Source organism: Plectropomus leopardus, chromosome 10 (assembly GCF_008729295.1).
Source record: "Plectropomus leopardus isolate mb chromosome 10, YSFRI_Pleo_2.0, whole genome shotgun sequence".
Taxonomy (NCBI): Eukaryota; Metazoa; Chordata; class Actinopteri; order Perciformes; family Serranidae; genus Plectropomus; species Plectropomus leopardus.
The window spans coordinates 3,315,181-3,331,838 of record NC_056472.1 but is presented as its reverse complement, the minus strand read 5'-3'; the positions used below and the strand labels follow the sequence as shown (position 1 = coordinate 3,331,838).

General features: G+C 39.5%; 1 protein-coding gene across 8 annotated transcripts in view; it reads left to right on the top strand.

Moving 5' to 3' along the window:
* clasp1a (cytoplasmic linker associated protein 1a) overlaps window positions 1–16,658 on the top strand; it is a 115,846-nt gene that overhangs the window by 74,081 nt on the left and 25,107 nt on the right. For 2 of the 8 annotated variants that reach the window (XM_042494516.1, XM_042494513.1), the window contains exons 18-24: window positions 278–324; window positions 1,948–2,118; window positions 5,716–5,826; window positions 6,224–6,250; window positions 8,144–8,308; window positions 12,322–12,426; window positions 16,208–16,311. In XM_042494516.1, coding sequence (XP_042350450.1) covers window positions 278–324; window positions 1,948–2,118; window positions 5,716–5,826; window positions 6,224–6,250; window positions 8,144–8,308; window positions 12,322–12,426; window positions 16,208–16,311 — 730 coding nt within the window. Of the gene's footprint in view, window positions 1–277; window positions 325–1,947; window positions 2,119–3,641; window positions 3,666–5,715; window positions 5,827–6,223; window positions 6,251–8,143; window positions 8,309–12,267; window positions 12,427–15,377; window positions 15,441–16,207; window positions 16,312–16,658 lie in introns of all 8 variants that reach the window. The other 6 variants (XM_042494517.1, XM_042494514.1, XM_042494519.1 and 3 more) reach the window with 4 other exon arrangements.

Here is a 16,658-nt window from a genome sequence, read left to right as displayed (position 1 = left end):
TAGTATTTTTCTGCCTAACAGGAAGCTAAGGTTCCTGTGAGATGGTGCAGTTAAAAGGTACTAATGTGCAGCACTAATGCTACATGTTAAGCTGTATGGTAATATACTGTACACTGACCATTTATCATTATTATATTTATGTGAAGTGCTCTCCAATGCAATCAGTCCATGGATTTTATACACATTCTTAGATATATTGACTGTTTGGTGTTGTCAGATGCTCTTTCGGTTGGGACGTGATGAACATTGAATGTCTCACTCTTCTTCTGCTTTTCAGCCGGCCGCTGTCCGTGAAGAGTGTCATTGGAGGGAGCATAACAAGGAGTAAGTCACTTTTTAAATAGCTTTCTATGCCTTGATGGAGGGTTCTCCCTAGATTTCTCAAGTACACTGTATAAAGTTTGGCAATAGTGAGGTGAAGATTAGGGAGAAGGCAGAAAAGAGCAGAGTAAAGCTCCCATGATCAAAATCTCGTGCCCGTATTTCCTTTGGTGTCCCGTGCTTGGGCCAGTGCTGGGCCAGAGTATTTTGACTACCTGGGATAGCATAGAGGTAAAGATGAGATGTAATAAAATAACATTTTACTGGGAATGTCAAAGAGCCCTGAGTTGGTAGACATTGAGTCACAAATCCCCATCTGGTAATATTTTGCCTCAGAGACCTCCATCTAAAAAGATTTTACTTATAAATATGAATAAGAGTGTAATTCAATAGTTATAAACTACAGCTGAGGACTGAACTACAGAGTAAGTGAAACCCATAGTCAGAATAGTCACTTTTATGGCAGTCACATTTGAGTTAGTGAGTTAAATAGTGAAAATAAATGATTCTTTAGAACTCTATCAAGTTCAGTTCAGATCAGAGCTTTTATTGTCCCTCAAATTTGATCTGCAGTTGGCGATACAAAACAATCAAAAACTACAATGAACAGGCACATAAGACATCATACTCGCTAATAACCAAACTTAATTAAAAGCAATCCTTGCCAACAGTAAAAGTAAAAGTATCAATAAAAGTCATCTGAAAGGAGTGAGTTCAGTCAACCATTAAAAAAAGTCATCAAAATATAGGAATGCCAATTAAAGGAGTGATCAAATGCAGCTCCAGTCATTAAAAGTCTTAAGTGGTACAAAAACAGGACCCCTGGTGAAGAACCACTGGTCTAAAGAGCTAGGAAACAGATAAAGAACTACTGTAAACCTTCAGTAAATAGCCTGGGCTACTATTTGCTTAAATCACTGAACACAATAGGCTTATAATTGGGACAGGCGTCTATTTCACACAAAACTGTTGCTCAGCAAATACAGTTGATTATTTAAACCTTTTTCTTGCATCTCATGTTTACTGAGCTGGTATTGCTTCTTCTTTGTTGCTCAGTGGCTTTAATAAAACCAGCTGAATATTAAATTATAGAGAATCTTACCAGGTTAAGGATGTGTGTAATGTGTTCATATGGACAAAAGTTTTACCACAACATTTATACCGTTTTTTATGTGTGTGATCTTAGCAGCTAACTAACATTATCTCCAGCAGGTAGCCAAAAACATGGTTTTATACATTCAAAGAACTTGTCTAAAAATGAATTGCATAGTAACCAGAGCTTCGAATTTGGACAGACTTTTATGTGTCAAAAGTGTCACCACACCAGGCTAGTGAAAGGGACTGGGTGTTTAAATGGCACTAGGCTTTTATTTTAAATTTTGTGGCATTCAAAATAATAATGACAAAATAAGGAACACAAAAAAATGACATTCAGAGAATAAACATGTAATATACATTACATGTTTATTTATAAATCATAAACATGATTTATGCATGTATATTATATGTTCTGTATATGCACATGTGCATTTTGTATGTAGTCGTCCAAATGTACATCTGTAGAAGTTATGAGTCTAAGTCTTGAAAGGTCAAATGTTCTCATCTATCATCTCTGTGCTGTTGCAGGTAAGCTGGTGAGCACCAGGGTGCCCACTACACCGGGTTCTCTCCAACGTTCCCGTAGTGACATCGATGTGAATGCCGCATCCAACGCCAAGTCACGCCTGTCCACCGTCCCCGCCTCCTCACCGTTCAGCTCCGCAGCTGCCCTGCCCCCAGGGTCCTACGCCTCATTAGGTAATCTATCAGTCATATCCCTCTAACCTTTGAAAATCAGCAAAACACACCTCTGGATGGCAGTTTCATTCTTCTGTAAAAAAATAACTCCTCAGAATTATGACTGCAGTGTTGTACCTGTGAGATTTAAAAGGTAGCACACACTAAGAATTCTAACTAAAAGGCTGTAAGTCAAGCAAGGGAAATCTTTATTGACTGAAATTCCACCTCATCGTCAACCAAGCGATTGGTTGATGGGGGAAACAATCTGCAGGTTATCTCTAGATTGACTAAATCCCCACTGCGCACTGAGGGCACTGTAGTGTTGTTTGTCCACGAAAGAGTTTTTTTCCCAGAAACATCATAATCCAGCCTTGAACTGCAGTGTCTTTTGGGAGACTTAGCAGAGTACATCCACCGTGATACATCCGACACTAAATGTCTGTGATTTTTTATCTGTTATATGATTAAAAACAAGAGTTGAAAAATGTTTAGTGTTTGGGTAAAATGCTGCACTTTTTAATAGGGATGGGGATAGAAACCTGGTTCTATTAAGGACCCGGTCCTGTTTTTTTCAAAACCCTAAAATCAATGACTTATCAATACTGCTATTGAGTCCCATGGGCCCTATAACGTAACATTACATCTCAAGTCGAGTCACGCCATTTAAATCTAATCACCAGTGATTGTCCAACCAATGAGAATTTGGTTGCACAACGGCATATCAACCACCCAACCAGAATTCTACAGCCTGAGACAACTATAACTATAACAATGTGAGTGTCCACACTGGTGAATAATGAATGTAAGGTCAACAGTGGTGCCAAGCAGGGGCTTTAAATTGAAATGAATTTGCTTTTATTTCTCAATCAGAATTTTTTATCATTCAACAAATTGCTCTGAAAGTGATCCTCATGATATTATCCACCTGTGTTGTGGTGGTTATAGTTCTGACTATGGTTATAACTCCGCTTGAGTTAGAAAGACATGATATATTTATAGTTATTGTTCTTGGTCTGGTGTTAGTCAGGAATAAGTATCTGTATTTGAGCAAAGTCATTTTTCAGAGACCCACTCAAGCACTTCAAGTCTCCTATCATCATGAAGTATTAAGACATTTTCTCCTGTAGTCACTGGCTTTTATGGGCCTGCCTGGGGTTATTAATGACTTCTTAGGGTGTCATTAGACTGTTCTGTCAGCAGGAACTGTTGAAATCCCGTGTTGACATTTTGACAAAACGATGTGATGAGGCTGAGCAGCCCCCCTAGTGTGATGAAAATCCTAGACACTTTTTAAGGATGTTTTCACAATATTTAAAGCCAACGGGGAATGTTTAAGCCTATGGATATAATATTTACTTGAATCCTTACAGCCATGCACAAACTTTTCTTTTTCCCTTGTCTTTCTCCAATGAGCTTGATAATGTTGATGAGGCCCCTTGCTCACCCACTCACTCCTGCACCTGCTTCAATTACTACTAATGTCTTCCTTTATACCTCTCCTCCCACTCGCTGCTGCACCGCCTTTCTTAAATGCCCAAAAGATGGCACTCCTGGTAAAAGCGATGGTAAGACTTGTGTTTATGTGTGTGTGTGAATGTGTGTGTGTGTGGTTGAATGAATGTGTGTGCAACTTGCACAGAAAACAAGAAAGTGAAGACGTATGAGTGTGTCTTTTTGTCAGCTGTCTCGGGCTACACGTTTACATCCTTTTTCTTCTCATCTGTGCCCTCTTTTTCCCCTCTTATTCCCCAACTGCTCCTCAGTTATTTGGAAATGCATGAACTGTCTGCATGGATTTACTCCTACTGTAACCCTAACAACTGTGTCCATCAACTGTGTTTCTTACACAGAAAGCAAGTCCAATGTGACTTGCTCATACTGTAGGGTTGCATTCACGTTGATAGAGAAAATCCTTCTGTGTTGGTCTCTTTCTTTCTTTGCAGAACTTGATATGTCATTGGTATGAAGGTGCACTGCAACATCTCATGAACTAAATGGGTGCCAAGTTTGATATCCTACCCAAGCTTTTAACTGTCCTTTGCTGTTTGGAGTATCCTCAGGGTTACCAAATCCAAAAAATCCTGGAATGTTCTGCTGTGTAAATGATGAGGCATAACATTTAGAATCATACAGTTGGTTCTGTGATATCATGTAAGGTTTCATTCTACAGATCCTTTTTTTGACTCTACGATAGCTATGGCAAATTTTTTTTGGTTGTCCGTGGCATTATTTTTGGGTTGTCCGTCCTTCAATCCATCTGTCCACCTGTTCCATTCTTGTAAACTTGATATCTCAAGAATACCTCAAAGGATTATTTTCAAATCTGGCACTAACATCCACAAAAAATTTGAGGTCAAAGGTTTGTAAACATGATGTCTCAAGAGCATCTTGAGGTAATTTTTTTGTGTGGAACAAACATCCATCTGGACTTAAGGCTGAACTGATTTGATTTTGATGGACCAAGGTCAAAGTGACTTTGCGTCTGTCTCATTCTCAGATATGCGACATCTCAAGAACACCTTAATGGTCCTTTTCTCAAATTTGGCACAAACATCCACTTATACTCAAGGATGAACTGATTTACAGATGAACAGATTTTGGTGATCAAAGGTCAAGGTGACCTTATGTCTGAATCTCAAAGAGGCCTTGGTGGAATTTCCTTTAATTTGGCACAAACCTTCACATGGGCTCAAGGCGGTGACCTTGTGTCCATCTCATTCCTGTGAATTTGGAATCGCAAAAGGGCCTTGGCATTAACACTTAAATTTGGCACAAACATCCACATGGACTCAACAATGAAATACTAAGGTTTTGGTGGTCAAAGGCCAAGGTCAACGTGACCTCAAAAAACATGTTTTGGGTCAAGAATACATACTCTAATTATGATAAAATTTCACGCAAATGATGAAGTGATGGCAAGTGATGATTTCCAAAAGGTCAAGCGTCATCTTCACTGTAACATCAGTTTTCTGCATAAACACTTTTATGGTCATTTTAAATCAGAAACAGAAGGGGAACCATTTGATCAGATACTAAATTGTTTACACTAGTCTTGGGTATCCACCTTGAAACTGTGCTGACTGTAGAGATCTTCTGTGCTGCCAGGTTGAAGATGTGTGTGAAGCATTCATGTTTTCACAGAAATTAATGTGAACTTTATGTGCAACTTGACTGGTTTGCAGAGGCATACAACAGTGAGGTGGTAATCCTAGTTTAGCATATAGTCAACTGCAAAGGATATTCAGTGTTTTTCCATCTTTCTCCAGACCTGGGCCAAAAAGTTTGCCAATATTTCTTGTGGTTTGTTTTAGCAAGCACTATCATGACTTCCTGCAGGGGCAAACCCCAGCCACCATGATCTGTGGCTGCATGTTAAAACAAAACACTGCGAATTCTTTGCAAACCAATAGACCCAGGTTTGTCTGTTTCCCTCCCGTGTGTTTTCAGGGGGGGCTCTTTCCCCTCATCCAGGTCTTCTTCATTCTGTCCCCCCCTGACTTTGACCTCTCCAGCATCTCTGTCCGGGGTTGGGGTGAACACATTTAAGTCATTCAAGAAGATTACACTTCATTGCCTTCCTTTCCTCCCCCTTTGGCTCCTTCCCTTGTCATCCAGGTCGTGTTCGCACCAGGCGGCAAAGCTCGGGCAGCGTGGGCGGAGCCAGTACCTCCTCGGTGGTGGACAGTAGGGGGCGCAGCCGAGCCAAAGTTGTCTCCCAGTCCCAGCGTATGTACATGCACCCCACACGGGCTCTCAAACAATGAAGTTACATGATACACATTCAGCATTACACAGCTATCTGTTACTCTCATGTTTCTGTATGATCTGTCTGCATTGGCTTCAAGATCATACGAGATGTTTTGCTGTTTCTTGTATGTGTGTGTGGTGTTTCTCATGCGCTACAGCACCGTGAAAACACTTCCAGTCCCTCACAAATCTTGTATATTTGTGCAAGTGTGCCTACATGCATGCACAGTATGTGTCGGACTATATATTCTTGAGATCTGAACCCAGCTAACAACAGCATCCAGAGTGCATGCTGGGTAAGTTTAATAAACATAACCCCTTCTGTCTCATTTTGACCGTTCTCCACCCTGTCCTGCCTATTGCCTCCATCACCCAGGATCCAGATCAGCCAATCCCATCAATGGTAAGGCCTCAGCTTCATCCAATCACAAGCCAGGCACCTCATCCCTCGGCACCGTTCCTTTCTTAGCGCACAGAGCTTTGCACGCCATCTCATTCTTTTAGCCTTTTACATTGGTTTCACCACATGCAGTAGCAGCATGCTCCATTCATCACACTCACGTTTTATTTTGATTACTTTTCCCCCCCACAGTTTGGGAAGCAGTTTGGAGCTGGAAATGTTTGCTGTCAGCCATTTTGTCTTTGTAGTTGTTGTGTTTAGTGTTGATGTGTTTTATGTGACCACTGGTAACTGGTGCCACAGTTAAATGTCTCCCCACAGCACAGTGAGTTTGAATGTCGGTTAAGCCTCCCTCAGCCTTTGTGTGTGTTTGTGTTTCTTTGTCCAGGCTTTGACGTTTGTATTTTTTCATTTAGACTTAATTTCCTGTGAAGTTCTGTTTTCACCAAACTTGTTGTCATTAAAATAGTATTCGTTCACCTTCAAATATACAGTAACCAAATCCATGATAAACATGATGTGGTTTTGTCTGCCACACTGAGATAAATAAAAGCTAAATAGGAGGTATAATACAACCCCAATGCCAAAAAGATTTTGTCACTGTGTGAAACGTCAATTAAAAACAGAATGCAATGAATTGCAAATCATTTTTGACCTATATTCAACTGACTACAGTGCAAAGACTAGATATCTAATGTTCAAACTGACAAACTGTGTTTTTTTTTGTAAATGTGCACTCTTTATGAATTTAATGCCTGCAACACACGCCAAAAAAGTTGGGACAGGGGCATGTTTACCCCTGTATGACATCATTTTTTTCTGTTACCAACACTCAGTATGTGTTTGGGAACAGACGACACTAATTGTTGAAGTTTTAAAAGTGAAATTCCTTCCATTCTTTTTTGATATATGACTTCAGATGCCCAACAGTCCGGGGTCTCTTTAATGGGAGACAGTGCAGTCCAGTCGAGTACCTGCCCGTCTTTGATTACGAAGCCATGCTGTTGTAACACACGCAGAATGTGTGTCATTGTCTTGCTGGAATTAGCAGGGATGTGCCTGAAAAAGACATCTGGATGGCAGCATATATTGCTCCAAAACCTGTATTTACCTTTCAGCAGTCATGGTGCCTTCACAGATTTGAAGCTACCCATCATGCCATGGGCACTCACACACACTTTGCATGGTAAAGTCTTAACTTTTGTAGATGCAGCAACAAACTGTCTTTACTGGCAGAAATGAAATGAAATCCTAAATTCCTTGTAATTTTGTGTCGTGAAACTTCTTAATCTGTTGCAATATTTAGTAATGCAAATTTTCACAAAGTGGTAAACTTCGTACCATCTTTGCTTGTGAACGTCTGAGACTTTCTTTCATCTCCAACTCATGCTATCTTTACCATTACCTATTAACCTGTTTACCTATGAAATGTTCCTAACTGGTCTTTTATGAGCTTTTTACAGCTTTCCCCACCTTCTGTTGCCCCTGTCCCAACTTTTTTTGGAAAATGTCGCAAGCGTCAAATTCAGTATGAGCGTATACTGTATATTTACAAAAATCAATAAAGTTTATCAGTTTGAACATTAAATATCTTGCCTTTGTACAGTATTCAACTGAATATTTGTTGAAACACATTTGCAAATCAGATTTGCATTCTGTTTGTAGTTATGTTTTACACAGCATCCCAACTCTTATGAATTGGGGTTGTAGTTTGTGTTGCTGCACAGACCCCACAGCATTGGATCTATCTATTCATTGCTAGTGTTTTGAGATTTGACCAAGTATGTTATTAAAGGTTTGCACAACTCCCTACCCTAATCCCAGCCAGTGTCTCAGCTATACTTTATGCTGTCTAACCACTGACCATGTTTTTGTGTCTCTTTTCTCTTCCGACAGCCGGCAGTCGCTCCAGCTCCCCAGGCAAGCTGCTTGGCCACAGCAGCTACGGCCGGATTCCACGAGCCACAATGTCGGCCACCAGCACTCCAGCAGACAAGCGCAGCAGGATCCCTCGCAGCCAGGGCTGCAGCCGCGAGACCAGCCCCAGCCGGCTGGGCCTTGGTAAGGCCACAACTTCATCTTTAGCTACAAGCTACTGTAGTTCTGCGGGACTACTGGCTATGTGGTATAAGTATGGAAGAGTCAATTAATGTGACTTATTTTAGTCTTTCTTCAGTTTTAATTTTTTTGATGTCCCAGATGAAGAATGCTAATTGTGTGAGCAAAGGCTCTGTCTAATGCTTATTAATTCAATTTTCCATATCAGTAATGAAAAATAGAAAATTCAAAAATTTGATTACATTTTTTAGAAGTGTTTTTTTTCGTTTGCCAAGTCAATGTTGAATTTTTTATTGATCTAGTTTTGAGATGTTTGATAGAAAGATGGAAAATTGAGAAATAGAAATAGAAATAGAGAGTTTTTATTTCTGTTTGGTTGTTGGGCTGTCCTACTTACATATTCCTATTTACGTCTGATTGGCTGGCTGAGGTGGCTTGCCCCACCTACATTCAAGGACTACATCCGGTCATGGCAGCACACGAACAGCAGCCAATCAGATGTTAGTAGGGGCTGCTATCTCTTCTCATTAGGCTAAGGATAGCTGTATTGTCTGAGAATTTAATGACGTAGCTCTCTGGAGGGATTCTCTTGCAGTCATTAGTGTACAGAGTAAAGAGGAGAGGAAGGCTGACACAACCCTGAGGAGCACCAGTACTGAGCAGTCTGTGCTCAGAGAAGGCCTTATTTACTCTGACTTGCTGTGTTCTGTTAGTTAAAAAGCATGAGTACCATCTCAAGATAAAAGGATTCACACTTATCTGTTTGATTTTTTGCATCAGAAGGTGAAGTTACAGTGTATTAAAAGCTGAGCTAAATCAATAAAAAGCATGTGTGCATAAGCCTTGGGGTCCTTCAGGTGTTTGGTGACCAGGTGTGTGATACTATTGATAGCATCATCAGTGCCACGCTCCTGCTTATATGCAAACTGAAAAAGATCTAAATAAAAATCATCCTCTGTTTTAAGCCAGGAGACCATGATCCATCAAAACATTTTATTATTACAGGTGTTAAGGCAACAGGTCTGAAATCATTATTTGACTTGGGGCACGGTTTTTTAGGGACAGGTGTGACTACCGATTTTTTCCCGAGGGTGGGGATTGTACACAGGTCCACAGATCTGGAAAATAGGGCAGAAAACTTGTAGCAGCTCCTCAGCACACATCTTGATGAGAAATGCAGGGATGCCGCCTGGCCCTGTTGCTTTTTTTGTACAGTTTCTCTTGAAGAGTGATTAGACCTTGCCGGGTTCAATCACCAAGCTTGTGACCTGATCAGAAATAATAAGAGTCTCTAGAACCTCTTCAAGTTCAGAGGAAAAGTCATTAGTTACAAATTGCATATAGAAATCATTAAACTTATTGGCTTTCTGCAAGTCTTCAGATGTACAAAGGCTTTTTTTGTAGGGGCCATATTGGTGATTGCTTTCATGTTGTCCCACAGCTTTTTAGGGTTCATATTAAGAAAGTCCTGTTCAGTATTCTCCTTGTGCTTTGTCCTGGCTCCCCAAAGCATGATGCTAAGTTCTTTTTGCACAGTTTTAAGTTGTATTTTGTCCTGGTTTTTAAAAGCATTTTTTGCGATTGATGCAGTCCTTCACTTCCTTAGTTATGTATGGTTTGTTGTTGTTTGTTATCTTAACTTCCTGATTAGAAAAGTGACTTCAAAATCTTAATTCTACATTGATTTGACAAAAGAAAAATACAAATCGAAAAAACTGAATCCAGTTTTTTAAGTTTTCATTTTTGATATGGAAAATTGAACTGGTAAGCATTACACAGAGCCAAAGCATTAATCAGTTGATAAGTTGATTACATTGGCTACAGGAGCACATTTTTGCCCTTAAGTGTGTGGTAAAGGAAAAGCAGGAAACTGAGATGCAACATATCTCATTGTTCTTTTAGTAGTAGTTTCTTGTCAAATCCACACCATTACAATGTGCAGGTAATGTGACAAAAACACTGACCGTTCACATACATATCATTGACCACACGGATGTACCCTTAACAATACAGCACATGAACACATGTCACAGATAAGCGACATACAATATGTTGACTGAGGATTATGGACTTAGTTATCTTAACTTACTGATAAAGAGATAAAGTCATGTTTGTCCTTGGAAACCCTGCAGCACTCACATTTCCTGTGCTCTGATGATCCTGTCCATCACAGAGAATTGTTGGCATATTATTTGTACAGACAGTGCTGATGACAAGGAAGACAGTGTCTTTGTGTCATCATGTCGAAACAGTTGAAATTGTGAACACTTTATGCACAGTTTTTGCTATAAACTAAACATTACTAGCCGATCCATCCTGGTGTATGATTGATTGAGAGGGAGCAGTAGTTTTAGGTGATTTTTTATTTTATTTCTTTTATGCCTCTGTGCCATCAATTGCTGAAGCCGGAGGAGTTATGTATTCGGGTTGTCAATCTATCCCATTCTCATTAACACAATGTCTGAGGAATTCCTTCATGAATTTCTTCAAATTTGGCACAAATATCCACTTGGACTCAACAATAGACTGATTTGTTTTTTGTGGTCAGAGGTCAGAGGTCAAGGTCACTTTGTTGACCTCATCTGTCCCATTCTTGTAGACCTGATATCTTGAGAACAGCTCAAGGGAATTATTTTTTTCAAATTTAGCACAAACGTTCACTTGGACACAACAATAAACTGATTAGATGTTGGTGGTGGTTGTGGGGGGATGTTTGTGAAGTATCCATGATTTTTCACAGACGTGGTTTAAACTGTAAGTGCAAACTAGATTAGAGCGCGAAGGCATTTGACCACAAGGCAGTAATTCTATTTATTTACTCGAACTTAAGATTGGAACCACAGACTTTGTGTAATCTTGTCAAGTAGAAAATGAATTGTTGCTGTTAAACTAACATTGGACAGAAACCCAATACAATCTGACCATGCTGCTGTGCAGATCCCAGCAGTGGATGTAGATGTCAGGGAGTCATATATCCTTTTCTTATTAGTCAGAGTTGAATATCCTCTGGCTGCTTTTTGTATGTTTTTGATGTGTTATTGAAAAGTTGTTTTAATAAGAGGAAATGTGTCTGATTAATTTCAGAACCTTCATTTTTGTTTTGTTTCCGTTTAGTTTCCTTTTTTTGATAAGGGGAGGTTACTGCTCATGACTGTTTTTATATCACAGCTTGATGTGTTACTTTCCTAATATCTGAGTTACAAACGATATAATCCTTTCCTTGACTATATAATTGTCACACATTAACAGAAGCCTGAATTGCTCTTTGGAGTGTCCACACTCTCTAACCTTTACTAGCAGTATGCTGTTTGACCAACTCACTCACCCAGTGTTCTGCCATTGCTTCTGTCTCTGTTTCTCTTTTTCTCTTCACTTTCATTTCTTCTTTATTTTCTTCTTGTTTCTCCAGTCCAGTTTTGTCTCCCTTTATATTGTGGGCTCCAAGAACCACTAGATGACGATGTCAGTCAATTGTACATTTGTTCTCAAAAAAATGATCCAAATGTGCTTGTCATGAAAATCACCTGAGCACATTCTTGCACCCCAGAGAATAAAAACATCCTTATTTCGGACAATTCATAATCTTGCTTGTTGCATTGTCCCTTGGGTCAATATGCCAAATTTGATACGAACAATGTGTAAACAATGACTGAACAAATTCTTATAAAATTTGCTGAGTGCATTCATATGTTCAAGACAATAAACCCCTTTGACTTTATTTTAATAACCTAATAGCCTTTCTTCAGTGCTAACCTAAGTTTAGCAAGCAAAGTTCTTGAAATAGCAAAGTCACCATTTTGTTGTTTCATCCAGTACTTTGTTGGGTGTCCAGAGTGTTACATTCCCAGGGTACAGTACAGTCTGCAGGGCTTCTTCTTTCTACCCCTCTTCTTCTCCTCATCTCTGACTCTCACCCCCATGAATGCACACTGACATTCCCACCTAACTTGTTGTCCTGACAGCCAGCCTGTGTGGTAAAGTTCTTCTTCCTGCTGCTCTTCCCTACCGCACGCTAGCCCGGAGCCGCATTCCCCGTCCCAGCATGAGTCAGGGTTGCAGTCGCGACACCAGTCGCGAGAGCAGCCGCGACACCAGCCCCGCTCGGGGCTTCACTCCTCTGGGTGAGTACCGCTGAGCAAAAGCTGTCCGGACTGCCTCTCACTGAGTGTAACAGCCGACCAGAGAATCTTTAGCTGGTGCTACTATCAGCCTCCCTCATGTTTCGACGTTCTTTGTAGTGTCATTTCATCTCTGCCTGTTTTTCCTGTGCATGCACTAATTATGACCTTCTGGGTTAAGGGAAGATTACTTTTCTGGGTCCTGTGTCTCCTCTAAATTGATTTTTTAAAAGATGGTATAAATGACAAAATACAATCCTCAAATGTACTGTCTTAATTCTTGATAGCTGGATTCATGTCAGTTGGTTTTGTGTGTGTAATTACTGAATAAATCTATGTATAAATGATGGGATTTAAAGAGGATGCAACAGAAACAAGCAATAGCAGTAACTGCAATCAGCTGATGGTACCCCTCCAAACAATGCACAGTAAAGGTCATAGGTCAATGTGACCTTGCATCCGTCTTGTTCCCATGAACTCACCTTGAGGGAATTTCTTCAAGTTTGGCACATACGTCCAGTTGTACTGATTATAATTCGGTGGTCAAAGGTGAAGGTCACTGTGACTTCACAAAACATATTTTTGTTCATAATTCATTTGCTAATTATGAAAATTTCACATAAAATGTCTTATGGGGTAAGATAATAGAGGATGACATTTTAAATCTAAAAGGTCAAAGGTCATCTTTACTGTGCAATGATAACGTTCTGCAAAAACATTTTTCTGGCCATCCCTCAAGGTAATAACTTGGGAACAGAAGGGGAGACATTTGGTCAGATACTGAATTGGTGACTCTAATCTTGAAACTGCGCTGATTGTAGAGATCTTCAGTGCTGCTAGGGGGAATACGTGTGTGAACCATCCATGTTTTCACAGACATGGATGTAAACTATCTAAAAAACTTCACTGGTTTGCTGAGGCATAGGAGCGCCAGGCAGTATTTCTACTTTGTTGTTGTTCTTATGATTGTTTCTATCAACCATCACTCTATAGCCCCCTGTGTCTGTTCAGGACAGAAATGTTGAACACTAACTCAACGTTCTGTATAAAACATACAAACACAGAATGGGCCATTAAGCCAGCAGCAGAGGTGCAGCTGTAACAGAGCTGAATGGATGTCTTTGTAAAATGATACTAGACACTTATGCTGTTGTGTTACACTTTTTTTGTTTCTGGAGCACCAGCATACTGTCTAAAATCACACACTGGGAAAGCTTGATGGCATTGCTTGTTTCATTGTAAAAATCTGGTGGATTTTCTTTGCAGCAGTATTAGGGAATCTCTATTTAAAAAGGTGAAAGAAGATAGAGTTGTCGTTAATTTAACTCTGTAGACGTGATTGACATTGCTTTTATGCGTTCTGTATTTTATTTTAAAGCGTTACATTTGTTGGATTTCTTATTTGTAATGAGGGACAAAGTATGGGATACAATGCATTTTGTGTGATTCGTGATAGGCCAGCCCCTTCTCTACTGTATTGTATATGCAAATGTAATTCATCAAGATGTGACTCTTTTCACACTGCAGAGCTCACTACAGTCTTTTATGCCATATATAAAAGAACGTCTCTCATTTCTGCAACTAAAAAGTTGATCTACACTGAACAAAAATTTAAATGGGACACTTTTGTTTTTGCTCCTATTTTTCGCCGGTTTAAGTTAAAGATCTAAGACTTTTTTTATGCACTCAATAGATGTATTTCTGTCAAATTTTGGCCACAAATTGTTAGAGAGCACTTGTACTTCATCAAAATAATCCATCCTCCTGACAGGTGTGACACATCAAGATGCTGATTAAATAGCATCATTACCACACAGGTGTGTCTTGGGATGTTCACGATAAAAGGCCGCTTTAAAATGCACATTTGCCTGGGAACTGAATGTTCATTTCCCTATTATAACCAGTATCCAGTAGTCGTTATGGTGACAAGTCACCTAAACAGCTGATGCTACAATTGCTTTGCGAAATGAAGAATATCTGCAGGAACCTTCAAAAATCATCTCGGGGAAGCTCATCTGCATGCTTTTTTTTCACCAGGTTCATGACATGATAGCAGTTATTCATCGTAAAAGCCATTTACAGTTGTGAGGTTGGTTGGATTTACTGCCAATTTATGGAAATGACACTGGAAACAGCTTATGCAAGTGAAGTGAACATTCAGTTCATAGGCAACAGCTCTGTTGGACATTCCTGCAGTCAGCATGCTGATGGTATGTCCCCTCAAAACTTGTGATATCTGTGGCATTTTGCTGGTGATCAAAACAAATGTGCTGGGTTTAAAGTTTTGTTCAGTGACAATATCAAGTTACTTCATTTATGTTTTGTTTTTTTCAACAACAACATGTCTAAATCAGTCCAGTGCTTTCTAATAGGGGTTGACCAATACTGGCTTTGTAGGGTTGATACAGATACCGGTTATTAGTAGTTGATGAGACCCATAACCAATATTTGGAACTGATATACATTTACAATAAAAATGACAATCTTTCTGTCAATATTTAGAATTTAGAATATAATAATCTGTAACACAAAACTTTGTTTAAATTCCTTTAGCAAATGTTTAATCAAAACGGAGACTTCCAACATTATATACAGCAAGGTCCCAGCAATTTTTTTTATAAAGTTGAGTGAAAACTTGAATAAATAAAAAAATGAAAACTAAATAAAAATAGCTCCCTGAGGTTTTGCAAAGTAAAAAGCTTCTCCCAAGCTGACACTTTCTTTGCACTTTTTAATAATAATTGTATTGGTCATCATTAACATAAAACAACACGACAGATAATTGGCAAATTGCCAAATATCGGCCTTGATAATTAGCCATGTGGATAATCTGTTGACCCATGGTATCTAATGTTAGTTCAGCAGTGTGAAAATTGCCTGTTAACGTTAGCTCCGAGTTGTTACACTTTTAGTATATGTCACTAACTCCCTGGTCTGGATGTTGCCCCCTGCAGCCTCCCGACGTCACTCCCGTTCAACCAGCGCTCTCTCCACAGCCGACCCCCACAGCCAGTCAGGTGACCTGCATGCCCAGAACTCCCAGTCCCTCTCGGTCTCGCCCAAATTCCCTATCTCAGAGGCAATAATGCCCTCCGAGCCAGCATGCTTCTACTGTTGTGTTAAGTGATGTGACAGGCAGGCAGCACCCATTATTCCATCACTTCATGTTTTCTCCCGAGTATCTGTGAGCATTTAAGTCAGTATTTTAGCAAACAGGAAAAGTGAGAATGGACAGGTTGTATTAGTCTAGCATGCAAAGGGAAATTTTGTGTTTTCATCTGCTCATCCCACAATTTTTCATTTTAGCTGTTATTTTTGTGGAACTGTGATTTTGCCCAGCTTTACTTGTTATTTGCCATTTATCATCCTTTGGACTTTGTGAATTGTGCCTCTATTGTTTGAATTTTTAACATATAAGTTCGTATTCTGGGTTTTTTCTCTGGTGCATCTGGTGTTTTTCTTTTCCTGAGAAATGGTATCGCTGCGGTGTATGCCTGTTTTTTTAGCCTCAGGGTTTGGTCATCCTCTATTTGTTTTTTTTTCATTTCACTTTTGGTAGTTGAAGACTTGAGATTATATTTGCTGATCTTTCAGTAAATTCATTTACAATGCTTGATATTCAATGTGTCCAAAGGAAACAGTAGTTTTCTCTGTGTGACTACAAAAATAAGAAAAGCATCCTTTTCGTTTCCATTCAGGTAAGTTACGGTGGCCATCTTTAATTTACTACTTACTTTCACTTACGATCTTTTTTTACCTTTTTCTTTCCACATTTTCTGTCTAGACCGCTATGGTTTGATTCACCAAGCAAGGATCTCTGCATCGGTCAATGCCATGAGGGTCCTAAACACCGGCACAGAGGTGGAGGCAGCAGTTGCTGATGCTCTGGTAAGATGCTGTGAAATTTTTGTCAGGAAAGACATGTATCAACTCTGCTACATGTAGCTACATGCTAACATTAGAGAATATGCGATCTTGTTTGCCAGTGTTGATAATTTCTTCCTGATCTTGGATCATAGTCCTGCTGAAATTTGTCCATTTGTGAAGATTTTTTTTGGAAGCTTTCAACTTATGATTTTTAATAGTAGAAAGTGCCTTTGTACTCCATAACATTCACTCTCCAGTTGAGATACAGAAATTTTGAGTGTCTAACTCTTGACTTTTGAGTGCAAAGAATTGAAATTCTACATATTATGTTATAAATATGCGTATTGACTGCCCTCTAAAGGTTGAAA